This window comes from Argopecten irradians, chromosome 16, assembly GCF_041381155.1.
Source record: "Argopecten irradians isolate NY chromosome 16, Ai_NY, whole genome shotgun sequence".
Lineage (NCBI taxonomy): Eukaryota > Metazoa > Mollusca > Bivalvia > Pectinida > Pectinidae > Argopecten > Argopecten irradians.
Genome location: NC_091149.1, coordinates 11,685,688 through 11,698,308, shown reverse-complemented (window position 1 = coordinate 11,698,308; position 12,621 = coordinate 11,685,688). Strand labels below are relative to the sequence as shown.

Sequence of the window (12,621 nt, the reverse complement as noted above, 5' to 3'; positions counted from 1 at the left end):
TCGATCCTGTTTTTGATGAAGAAAACATATACCATTTTCCTCAAGGGTGTAGAATCTTCAAAGATTGACCAAATTTAGCAACCCCTTTTTCACTTAAAGGACAAACATTATTTTATAAAAAAAGAGACCCGTGGGTCTAGATAGTCATTCAACTATTGTATTAAACAACACAGCAGTATACCGTAGTGGGGATGACAATACATAGACCAAATCAGCCAAAAATACACACCTTTTTTACTTTAATACAATAAAGATATTGTATACTCTTCAGATGAAGTTATTAGATCTACTTTCTAACATATTTGACCACTGTGATCCTGATTGTATGATTTATTTGAATAAACTGGGTATCTAGCACTTCATCACTGCATGATATAGGCTCATGTCAAGTCTCTAGGCTTGCAGATTCCTGGTTACTGACAAGAAGGCATTCACATTAGTTTGCCTATTTGACCTGATAACTGTGACCTTGAAGGAGGTCAAGGTCGTTCATTTTACAAACTTGGTAGCCCTCCCCATCCCTGTATGTTGTATATATAGGCCCAATATCAGGTATGTAGGCCTCTTAGGTTTTGACAAGAATAATCTGACCCATGTGACCTTGAATGAAGGTCAAGTAATTCCAATGAATATTTTGACTAAGAGGAAATGACAATGTCTAGTAAATAGCCTTTGACTGTAACAAACCATGCCTGAAAGACAATTCTATCCTAATAAATACATTGACAGTATTTAGTTTTGTTTGTAATACACAGTAATCTAAAGCAGTGGCACCAATTACATCTGTCTGTGAAAGGATCAGCCGATAAATCAACCATGTTTACAATTTTATAGCTCTACTCTTTGTCCAACATTTGTATAATCTATCAAAATGCATTTGGTCAAGTCAATAACAACAATTACTAGGTCCCCAAGGTCCTTCTAGGGAGCAAATTAATGGTCGTTCAATAAAATAATATCCCTAAAATAAGCTCCACATGTTAATATGGCGTCTGCCAGGTGTAATTTGGGGCTTTTAGCAGCTTCAGCCAATCAACAGAGGTTTGTGATTGCCTCCATTAAGGTGCTGTAACAAGTGTTTTGATTGGTCAATTATCATCAATTACAGAAAGATAATGGTACCGTTGGATACCTTGAGAGGAATAGAATAAATCACGACTAGCTTTGTTGACGAGCCTGACTGCAGCCAATTTAATCAGAACATTTAATAAAGCACTTCATTCCTTATAACAATTCAGCTAAAAAAATCAATATAAAAAAAACATTGACAGTTCACAGATTATTTTTCATAAAAATGTAAATCTTCACATCTTTTTAACCAAAATGCATCATTCCCATGCAAGACATCAAAGCATTATAGATATCTTGAAAGATTTAAGATTTACTGTCAAAACGTAATGTATTATTTCACACTTTTTGGCTAAAACGTAAGGTTGAAATGGGGTGCAAAAATTACATTGATATAGAAAAAGTTCTCGTTTTTTATCCCCCAAAAAAGTCAATTACATCAAGACCTACAGAAGGATAACTTCTGCACTCCAGCATTGTTATTTTATACTGATTGTACTGAGATATTGTAATATTTACTGTCTTCCCATGCAATTTTGTTTCCTTTTTACTATTAAATTATTTTTCAAAAATTAAAAATTCATGAGGACTTTTTTGCACTCATTTACAAGAAAGATTATTAGCATTCAAAATGCCATACACAGACAGTGTGCACCTGTGCATGATGATCAAATGACCCGACTTTCATAACTAAAACATCCTTTTTCATTATACTTTCATTCTGTCTATAATTCTCAGTATCGCTCAATATTCAATATTTGTTCAATTTAAGAGGTTTAATTCCTTTTTTATTTGAGAAACATCAATAACATTTAGACACCATATTGGGTGACATGTCAATCACGATACAATGATCCTACCTCCCCTCAAATCCATAATGGATTGCACCTTATCAATCAAAGACCCATTCCATATTACGTAATAAAGGGGGGTTTGAAAAAAAATAACAACCTCAACAGATGTCTGATTTAAAATGAAACTAAGTCTGAATTTATGTCCTATTTAGACCCACACTTTACATCACCACACGATCAGAGCAGATTTCATTCTTTCAGATTCTGATTGGAGTAAAACTCGACCATTGCTAGGATACTGGTGCTGTCTTATTTACATAAGAATGGGACACATCTGTGGTAGTTGTTTTGGTCAAACAATTATTGGACCATTTCTTAATGAGCTTTTTGGCTAATTTAGTAAAAGTAGCCCTGCAGCATTTGTGGATTTATGTTCAGATATTTTCCTGATCTCTCTCTGATGAAAACCTTTGATTACAAGCTGTACCATACCAGGCCTTTACTTTATTGTTGAATAATATTCATATAATCTAACAATTCTGGCCAATTATTTTTGCGGAGTTTTTTGTTTTTATTAAATTGTCATTATCATTTAATTTGACCAGATATAGCTCAGAGAGACCTTATGAGAAACAATTTTTGACTGAAATATGTCAAATATGTTCTGTCACAAACAGACATATTAAATGTGATCTACTTTTAAGAATCCCTCTTTGAAATTGTATAATAAATTGTTCGAACTTTTGAGTCAGAAAAGTTCAAATTATATACAAACACACAGTGACTTACCCTGGTTCTGTCTCCTTTTTGACGGGCGATATCACGCTGTAATTTAGCGACCTGCTGTTTTTCTTTGCGGGCGTTGTGTCTCTCCTCACTAAGTTTCCGAGTGAGATCCTCAATCTTCCTCTCCAGGACATCCTGTGGAAATCATAATATAGAGTTGTAGTTCATCAGAAATACCTATCAGACTAAAATAGTGTTCCTGCCTCCATTTAAAATTGATGTAGGACCAAACACAACACAATGGGAAATGTACAGGACAAAGTTTGGTAAAAATGTACATTACACCAATTTGTCAGAGCTGCCATTTAGGAACTTATAATTATTATGCACATTTCAATTATACATCAGACAGAAAGAGTGCCCTGCCAAGCGACTATGGGCTGCCACTCTCTCATTGCAAGGTTACCAAATTTAAGGTATGTGGTCATCGACAAGGTAAGAGGTTATGAAAAATTATTAGATCATGTACAGGTAAAGGGTCATGAAAAGGTAAAAGGTCATGAAAAGGTAAAAGGTCATGAAAAGGTAAAAAGTCATGAAAAGGTACAAGGTCATGAACAGATAAAAGGTCATGAAAATTAAGGTAAGATGTCATGAAAATGTGTGAGGTCGTGAAAAGGTGTTAGATCATGGTCATGAAAAAGTATATCATACTAGGAAACCCAAGAGCTACCTGAGTCATGAAGAGGTAAATGGTCATAAAAATATAAGGGTCATGAAAAGGTAAAAGGTCATGAACAGATAAGAGGTCATGAAAATGTGTGATGTCGAGAAAAAGTGTTAGATCATGATCATGAAAAAGCACATCATAGGAAACCCAGGAGCTACCCCATTGTCATTTCTAACAATATAGCGCAGTAAGCTCATGTGTTTCTGACAAAAGGAAGGCGTTGGGTCACCTGCCTATTGACTGTTATTCCACTATATATATATAGTATCCCCTGTGATGCAGAACACCTGTACTAGGCTTCTATCTTAAACAACTCACAATTTTCTTTAAGTATGCATAAATTTAATCATAACATCCATACTTTTAATTGTTGCAATTAAAGTACATGTAACTAAATGTGTTTACCGTTTGTGAATATGCTCAAAATGCCATTTCATAAAACTTTATAAATCTTTGGATTCCCATGATCACATCTACAGATCTTTTAACATTTTTTAGATAATACGAACATTCCTCATACCAGGAGTGAAATCAATCAATCATTGACCTGGAGTTATCTCCCTTGTCTGTGTGTGGTCAGAGAAGGGGGGGGGGTACACTACTGTAGATATGGGAGGGAAGTACTGACATGGTGCCAAGAAAAAGACAATTGTAAGATTCCACAAAGGAAACGAGTATGATTGAAGGTTAAGTGTTGTACACAGTGAACTGCTTAAAAATAGATAGTGAGAAGAAACAGGAAACTATCACATAGTTCTTTGAAATTACTCCTGTATATATATATTTCTCTTTTTTTTTATTTTGTGTGTATTTGTTAAGAGTATACAAATTAGTACTGCTTAAGATGTTCGAGAATTCTACACCATTATATGTAAAATATCAGTAAGCAACACTACAGAAATACTATTGTCAATATGTATTACTGTCATTTAAAGGCATACTATACTGTACCTTACTTTAAGGGTTTCTAACTTTTTTTTTTTTAAATGGGAATGTGAAACAGGATTGATGATTATGTAGAGTCACAAACGTTACGTTATTAGCTTATTATTAAAGAAACAAAAAAAGTTTTTTTTTGTAAACACAGTCCTAATTAATATATCATATAACAGTTATTATCAGGTCATGTGACTAGCCAGTTTTAATAAATAAGTTGGTAATATAAAGTACATCTGCCCTTCATGGAGCTTTGAACTGGCAATTAACCCAAAAATGGAGACTTCCAGTGGTAGAATGCTTGGGACACCTTAACCAGTCAGCCAGGATTTATATTTTAAACTGGCTATATAATGTAAGTACCATATTATACAGAATATAAAATCTCAACACCTCAGCAGAAAGGGGCAGAGACTGGGGCGACTTTATAACGGGATCACTTATTACAGGGATAATGGTATTAATTAGTAAGAAAATCAAGGAGAAATATCACACCAAAAAAACACATGAAAAATGCAAGTACTCAATTATTGTTCAAGGGAAGCAACTCCTACAGACTTATTTACAGATTGGTAAAAAATCAATTATCTAGGTACACCTATGTACATGACTCATTAGAATATATCAATTACACTGTTGTAATATTTTGGTATATGTATTTGACTGGCTGTATTCTATATTCTATCATTCTGCCATAGTGCAGATGATATATGATAGTGATACAGAATGGAAGATGTCATTTAAGTGGAAATGGCTGCTGTTGGACTGCATTTCACATTTCAACTTTAGTGTCTTTAGCTAGTTTACGTAAGTCTTGTTAAATTTTGTGTTCATTTATTTGAGTTTTATTTCCAAGATGACAGACAAGGTTACATAATGATATGTCAGATGTTGTTGCTAGCCAAAACTGGAGTACTCTGAGAAAACCATGGCAACTATTGTTCTATGTTGGTTTTGCTTATTATAGACAGCCTGCGCCCCAACATATCAGTATACCTAACACACAGATTGACAAGGGAAGTTGTAAAGTGTTAAATTTATAGGGTACTTATCTTATCTTAACCACCTTCTGGTCACAAAAATTCCAAACTTTCACGTTATTAAGGCTATCAATGAGATTGAAGGGTTGGAATCCATAGGGAAGCAGCAGACGCAGGCTCTTTATCATGTCCCACAGAAACTTTTGTTTGGTATTACAAATGAATCATGTGGAGTTACAATCAATTCACTCTTTTTATTTAGATGAGATCTCACATCAGGAATCATTTTATCACTCTAACAAAAATTAATGCATCATTTTTATCGTTTTTACTTTTAAAGATTAGTGCTCCGAATCACAAACTTAAATTTTATTTATCATATGAGAATCTCTTGTAAAATTAACACAAATTTTTCCAAAATTCAAATGTTTCCATCCGAATTTATCTAATCTAGAAAATGTGGTCTTGAAATAGACTACCTTCATCCACCTTTGTACAGGCGCCTAAATCTTAATCAACCAATTACATGAAGACTGCAGCCTAATTCCTACAAACTTGAGTTAATCAATTTTATGTAATAATATTTATTAAACCACAGTGGATATTAAATGTGTAATGTGTTGATGACTTGATAATACGTTTCTTAACAGACAAATGATCATGCAAGCATATGGTGGTATGTATCTGTCATGACATATTGCAACGATATTGATATGAGATAGTCATCTGAGACCATGGCAACAAAATGTTTGTCCATTTTGTTTCCATGGTAACTATGATTGAAGCATGTGATGTATCTAATTATAGACTTCCATATTTTACAACAATTTGTCAAATGTGAAAAGAATTGAAACCCATGGTTATATTGGTCACACAATACATATCTTTACTTTGTTTTCTTAAGTGAACCGATTACCATGGCAACCACATCTTAGCAAAAAAAAATCTGTATACATACAATTTTATTGGACATGGATCCCAACATTGCTGTCAAGTTTCATTGAAAATGATAAGTAATATGGAATGGACAGAAGAACGGAATGACAAATGGACAGGCAGACAACATGCAGACATACTGATTCCAGTATAATCCCCCGAAACTTTGTTGCTTGGCTCAGGAATTTTGACCATCGACAGGTTTACCACTTACCCCTACATGTATATATTTGTATTAATATACCATTTTTTTTTGAGAATACATGAAATCTGAGAAGACTGTGGAGCTAATGAGTGAAAGTGAGGTTTTATGGCCACATCACAGAAATTCTCAATGTTAACAAAATGGCCACCCGTAGAGAACATGATTAGTTCTTCAAAGTGGCGTAAATAGCTCCCGGAGTTTTACACTGATACAGGTCCCACACTGATACAAGTCTTCTGTACATGAAATATAGTCAGAGCAACAGAGAAAGTTCTTCTTTTCCTTCTGCCTTGATTAATAAACGAGCATGAGATTTTTGCCATAGGATCCATGTATTTATAGGGGAACAAACATTTGACAATACAATACAAATTGCCTACTTTTATCATACCTATATATACACAGGCATAAATTTCAAGAAAAATCCTTACGAAGGAAAAATATATACAAAATATAAAAACAATAATGACTGACTAACGTTAGCACTTTCGCTCGATCGAAGGGAGCTCTTCAGACTTCAGAGTCTGAAAAGCACCCGTTGATGGAGCGAAAGCGCTAACGTTAGAGTGTGAGTTATATAGAGCGCCCTTCAATGGAGCAAAAGCGTTAACGCTATATAAGTCAGTCGTTATTGTTTACATATATATACAGATATATTATAAAGATAGAATTGTACCTGCTGCCCCTATTGCATGATCGTAAGAGGCGACTAAATTTAGGATCTTATCTTTTCTCTTCTTCCTAGCTGACTTTATCTTTCCAAATGCCTCCCTTGGCGCTGCCTCACTTTTGGCCTTGAGTTGAGCGTTCGCTCCTAGGAGGAAGGCTCTGGGTTCTGTCCCCTGGTCGAGACACAACAAAGTCTTTAAAAGTTGTAGTTTCTGCTCCTGCTTAGCGCTCAGCATACAAGGAGTTGGACGACTGGTTCGCCCGTTGTCAGTATAATGTGACCGGGTGGGGTGTGTTGCTTGGTGTCTTCGGCGGCATACTTCAGTGATATAGCACTATAAAAAGGGCAACAGTTCCACTATACAAGAAGACACAACATGAATATACCACAGTCTCCCAAAACATGCACCTCGCACAAAATACTCGCAACACACCGCATACATGGGAGGCCGTCCTTACATGACCACAGCTGTTAATAGGACGTTAATTAATCAAACAAACAAATATTATAAAGGGAAATAACTCAATTCATTTATAAATCTACAGTTGCCAGTGTTGTTGTGCATTGAAAAGAGGTATTAGTGCTGTCATGATGTCTGAATTTTGAGTCAGGGTTAGAAGAAACTTGACTGTCAGAATTTCTAAATTTGGAGTCAGGGTTTGAGGAAACTCAACTGTCAGAATGTCTAAATTTGGTGTTGGGGTTAGAGGAAACTCAGACTGTCAGAATGTCTAATTTTGGTGTTGGAGTTAGAGGAAACTCAGACTGTCATAATGTCTAAATTTGGTGCTGGGGTTAGAGGAAACTCAGACTGTCATAATGTCTAAATTTTTATTTCATCAGTTATCTTTCTTCTAGTGTCTAAATTTGGTTGGTCAAGAGGCAAAAGGCAACTAATTTTATTTATCTCTCAAAATATTAAAGTCTAGTGTTTGGACCAGCGGAAACTTATAATTTTGTTTTTTGTCTTAATGCTAAATCAAGTGAATTAAACAATCTTAAAATCTAAGACAAAATAACAAACTGTTGTTCTCAGCATATTGTAAAATCTTGATGTTGGTTGTGACGATGGAAGGTGTTCGGTTGCAAATGGGTACGAAACAAAATCAGTCAGGCATGACGACATCAACAAAAGTAACAAATAGGTACCATACAAATTCAGTCATGTGTGAAGGTGTCAGCAATCATGTAAAAGCGCAAATAAAAAAAAAAACCTAAATAGAGTTCAGAACTTCAAGATGAAAACAAGATAATGTACAGATGACATATTTTCTAAATGCTGATTACATCTTGTACATTTTTCTCAAGATAGCCCGTTTCTGTCAAAACAATTTCACAAGTATAGGTCACTTAGACATCAAACAATAATATGTTTACCTCAATTACTTAAAAAGAACTTAAAGAAGATAAAGAACAAAATTTACAGTGTCCTCTAAATAAAGTACATATATACCAAGAATTATTTTTAAGGAAACACTAGTAGTTGTGTTATATTGCTCCACAACATAAAATTCTGCTCCAGTTATTCTTATAATATATCATTCAATTAAATCGACTGATTTTACAAATTTCACTCTTTTGATAAATACATGAAGCACTACAGCATTGTTAACCAGCCAATCAGATGCAATGTCACACATTTTTACAGTATAATATATGATATTAATGCTCATTACAAGCAGGACAGAATTTTAAATAAACTTTTAATCAAACTAAGGAAGTATTTAGATGGCAACCAGCTCTAATCATTTGATTCCTGTTCAAAGCATTATACTGTATTTGACCCAATAATTAAGTGTCTGCGACCCCATGAGTGCTCAATTCCTGTTTTAAACTCACATACTGTAAGAAATACCATAGTTTTGCTTTTAGTTTCAAATTTATTTCATTGGCCAATCAATTTGCATTCTTGATACTCCAGGGGTGGATATGATGTTAGTGATAGTAACCCCTTGAGTATTGATGATGATTCATTTGTGGCTTAATACCTCTGAGTAATAATTTTTTGTACATTTACGTTAAAACATTGTACATCTTAATTTAGTCAATCAACACTCCCTAAATTTTCTAAATATTTGGTTTGTAGCCCTTATTGACCTGAATACAGAATGTGAGCTATTTTACATCAGTATGTAAGTTTATGTTGGAAGATGATTTAAGCTACATGACAACTTTATTAAAACTCAGTAAACTATGTTTAATGATTGAAGTCAAACTAGGAAGCCATCTTTAGCCTTTCTGTCAGTCATCAATGTCTTAATTTGTGACATCAAAACCAATTCAATTTATGATGTGCCATGTGGGATCATTAAACATGTGACTTAATTTGACATAACATTGTCCCTTAATTGTGGCACCGAATCTTATCAGAAGATACCTTATTCGACCCAATAAGAGTCCTCATCCCTATAAGTGCTCCTCCCCGTTTCTTAGGCTTCAATTTGACTTATTTCAAATTAAATGCAGAAAAACTGTATAGGTTCCCTTACTGATTTCTTTTGCAAATAGATATATGGCTTCATTACTTTACAGAATAAATTTATGAAAGACTTTAGTTCAAATTAGTTTAAATCTGTTAAGTGCCCCCTATTTGCTTCAAATATTTAAGTGTCCTGGGCAATTATTGTTTTGAATACAGTATATAGTTTGTTGATATAATTTTCTATACCATATATAGGTATAGGTCTCTCCTAATTAAGATCCCTCGTTATAATTAACATGTGTTACTTACCCAGTGATCAGGAAACTGGCCTAATGAATATGTGATAACGATCTGAAATCTAATTGATACAAAATGTCATGAATTCACAACAAAATTCCTGTACCAAACAGATGTCAACTTTTCCTTCCGTTAAACAAATGTTCATAAATCACAGCTGAAGATTCCAATAAATGCTATAGGTAATCCGTCAAAAAAGTCGGCCCCAGTTATGTAGGCCAAATACATTACAACATGAATCTGTAAAATATCATATATCAGAAAAACTTTGTCACCTAGCGTTATAAATGAACTAAACCATTTCTAAAGAAAGGAATATTCCATTTTAAAAAGTAGGGTTGTGTATGGACAAAACATTGCAACTAAGAAAAAAAACTCTGAAGAGACTTTTTATGTAATTCCGTAATATCAATAGTATCAAATATCCTATCTTGATAAGATTTAAATCTTGATGTGTGATCAAGGCAGTCAGAAATAAACGATTACAAAATATGTACATTTTGTAATTCACACATTTTACAGAAGGCTACGTTTAAATCAGATATACCAGGCATTGATGACTCCATATCATATTACCTGTAATTAATGGTAAACAGTTCTGTGATGGCTTGTGTGACAAGACAGATTAAACACAGGGTCTTATAACAAATAACCAACTCCTCAAAAATTGTTTACATTTATGAATTCAACTAAATAAAGCACAGGGACAAGACAAATGCCAAACTTTTTTTGTATGATGTTTGTTGAGTTCTACATGCTCCTTTCACTGGCAAAACAAGTTTAACATATTATAAACATTATTTTATTGTCACATATCCAAGTGGGACCAGAAGTAAATTACCAGATGAAAGTTGAAATATTTTAGTCCAGGCCCTGTGATTAAACTTGTTTGAACCACAGGGACTTATCATTGGTCTGTTTGGTGTGAAGATCAGATATATAACTAGTCCCTGTGCAGCTAAAATATCTATAAATATTTCACAGTACACAATTCTATTACAAGTCTGTTGTTTATTTTACTGACAAATCAGGACAACACACAATCCATGAAAACTGTTTGATATTAGACAGTCAGTCACAGTTAGGTTATGGTTCTTAGTTTTTATACCTATTCAAATTTGTATCTTTCATTAAGTGTAAAATTGTACATGTGGTGCTCGGATTTCAATAAGATGCATATCTTTTGGCAGCATTTTCATTCATATTATGCTGTATATATTCCTGAGTTCTGGACTTGTTTGTATTAAAGAATGAATCATTTATTATTACAATAGATTCAAAAATGAATATTCAATATCAATTCTTTAACAAATACACAATTATCATCATTATTACTATAAAACTGACAACCTTGTCATCAATATCTCCTTTAATATCTGAAACACACAACTTCATCCTCATTATCTCCCCTTATTTCTCTATCAAACACACAACTTCATCCTCATTGTCTCCCCTTATTTCTCTATTAAATACACAACTTCATCCTCATTATCTCCCCTTATTTCTCTATTAAACACACAACTTCATCCTCATTATCTCCCCTTATTTCTCTATTAAATACACAACTTCATCCTCATTATCTCCCCTTATTTCTCTATTAAATACACAACTTCATCCTCATTATCTCCCCTTATTTCTCTATTAAATACACAACTTCATCCTCATTATCTCCCCTTATTTCTCTATTAAATACACAACTTCATCCTCATTATCTCCCCTTATTTCTCTATTAAATACACAACTTTATCCTCATTATGTCCCCTTATTTCTCTATTAAATACACAACTTTGTTGTCATTATTTCCCCTTTTTTCTCTATCAAATACACAACTTTGCCAACATTATCTCCCCTTATTTCTCTATTAAATACACAACTTCATCCTCATTATCTCCCCTTATTTCTCTATTAAATACAAAACTTTGACATCATTATCTCCCACTTATGCTATACATCTTTGAGATCATTATCTCCCACTTATTTCTCTATCAAATACACAACTTTGTTATAAATGTCTTCCCCTTATTTCTCTATCAAATACACAACTTTATTGTGATTATCTCCCTTATTGCTCTATCAAATATACAACTTTGTAATTGTCTTTCCACTTATTTCTCTATCAAATACACAACTTTGTCATAATTGTCTCCCCTTATTTCTCTATCAAATACACAACTTTGTCATAATTGTCTCCCCTTATTTCTCTATCAAATACACAACTTCGTTGTTATCATATCCCCTTATTTCTCTATTAAATATACAACTTTGTCATAATTGTCTCCCCTTTTTTCTCTATCTAATACACAACTTTATTGTGATTATCTCCCCTTATTTCTCTATCAAATATACAACTTTGTATAATTGTCTCCCCTTTTTTCTCTATACCTAATACACAACTTCATTATGATTATCTCCCCTTATTTCTCTATCAAATACACCACTTTGCCATCGTTATCTCCCCTTATTACTCTTTCAAATACACAACTTAGTTTTTATGATTTTCTCCCTTTAGTTTGAGAAAACGTCCTTGTATTATGAAAATTCTGTAAATTGGGATAGTTTTCCTAAGATTGGATAATTTAAGGAGCATGTTTCTTTTTACTAAAGCATGCAGTTTACAAATCAATTTTTAAAAATTTCAGAGCGCTGCAATACCTCAAAATCTGCATCACTTGAATCTGTTGAAGAAAATGTCCCAAAATCCAGAAGTTCAAAAGTAACTCTTGTCTGTCGACTTGTACCGGATGGTGTTGCCTTGGTAACAGAGGTGGAAGCTACCCGACTTGCTGTACATTGGGTGCCTTTCTTTTTTTTCACAAAGTTTGGTAAACGATGCATAATTATGATCCAACACTCGGTT

The 12,621-nt window shown here is 33.6% G+C and overlaps 1 protein-coding gene across 5 annotated transcripts in view; it reads right to left on the bottom strand.

Annotated features, from left to right (window-relative positions):
• The window catches only part of LOC138310960 (serine-rich adhesin for platelets-like), a 159,080-nt gene that overhangs the window by 85,030 nt on the left and 61,429 nt on the right, over window positions 1-12,621 (bottom strand). For 3 of the 5 annotated variants that reach the window (XM_069252328.1, XM_069252327.1, XM_069252331.1), the window contains one exon: window positions 2,652-2,783. In XM_069252328.1, coding sequence (XP_069108429.1) covers window positions 2,652-2,783 — 132 coding nt within the window. Of the gene's footprint in view, window positions 1-2,651; window positions 2,784-9,776; window positions 9,926-12,416; window position 12,621 lie in introns of those variants that run through there. The other 2 variants (XM_069252326.1, XM_069252330.1) reach the window with 2 other exon arrangements.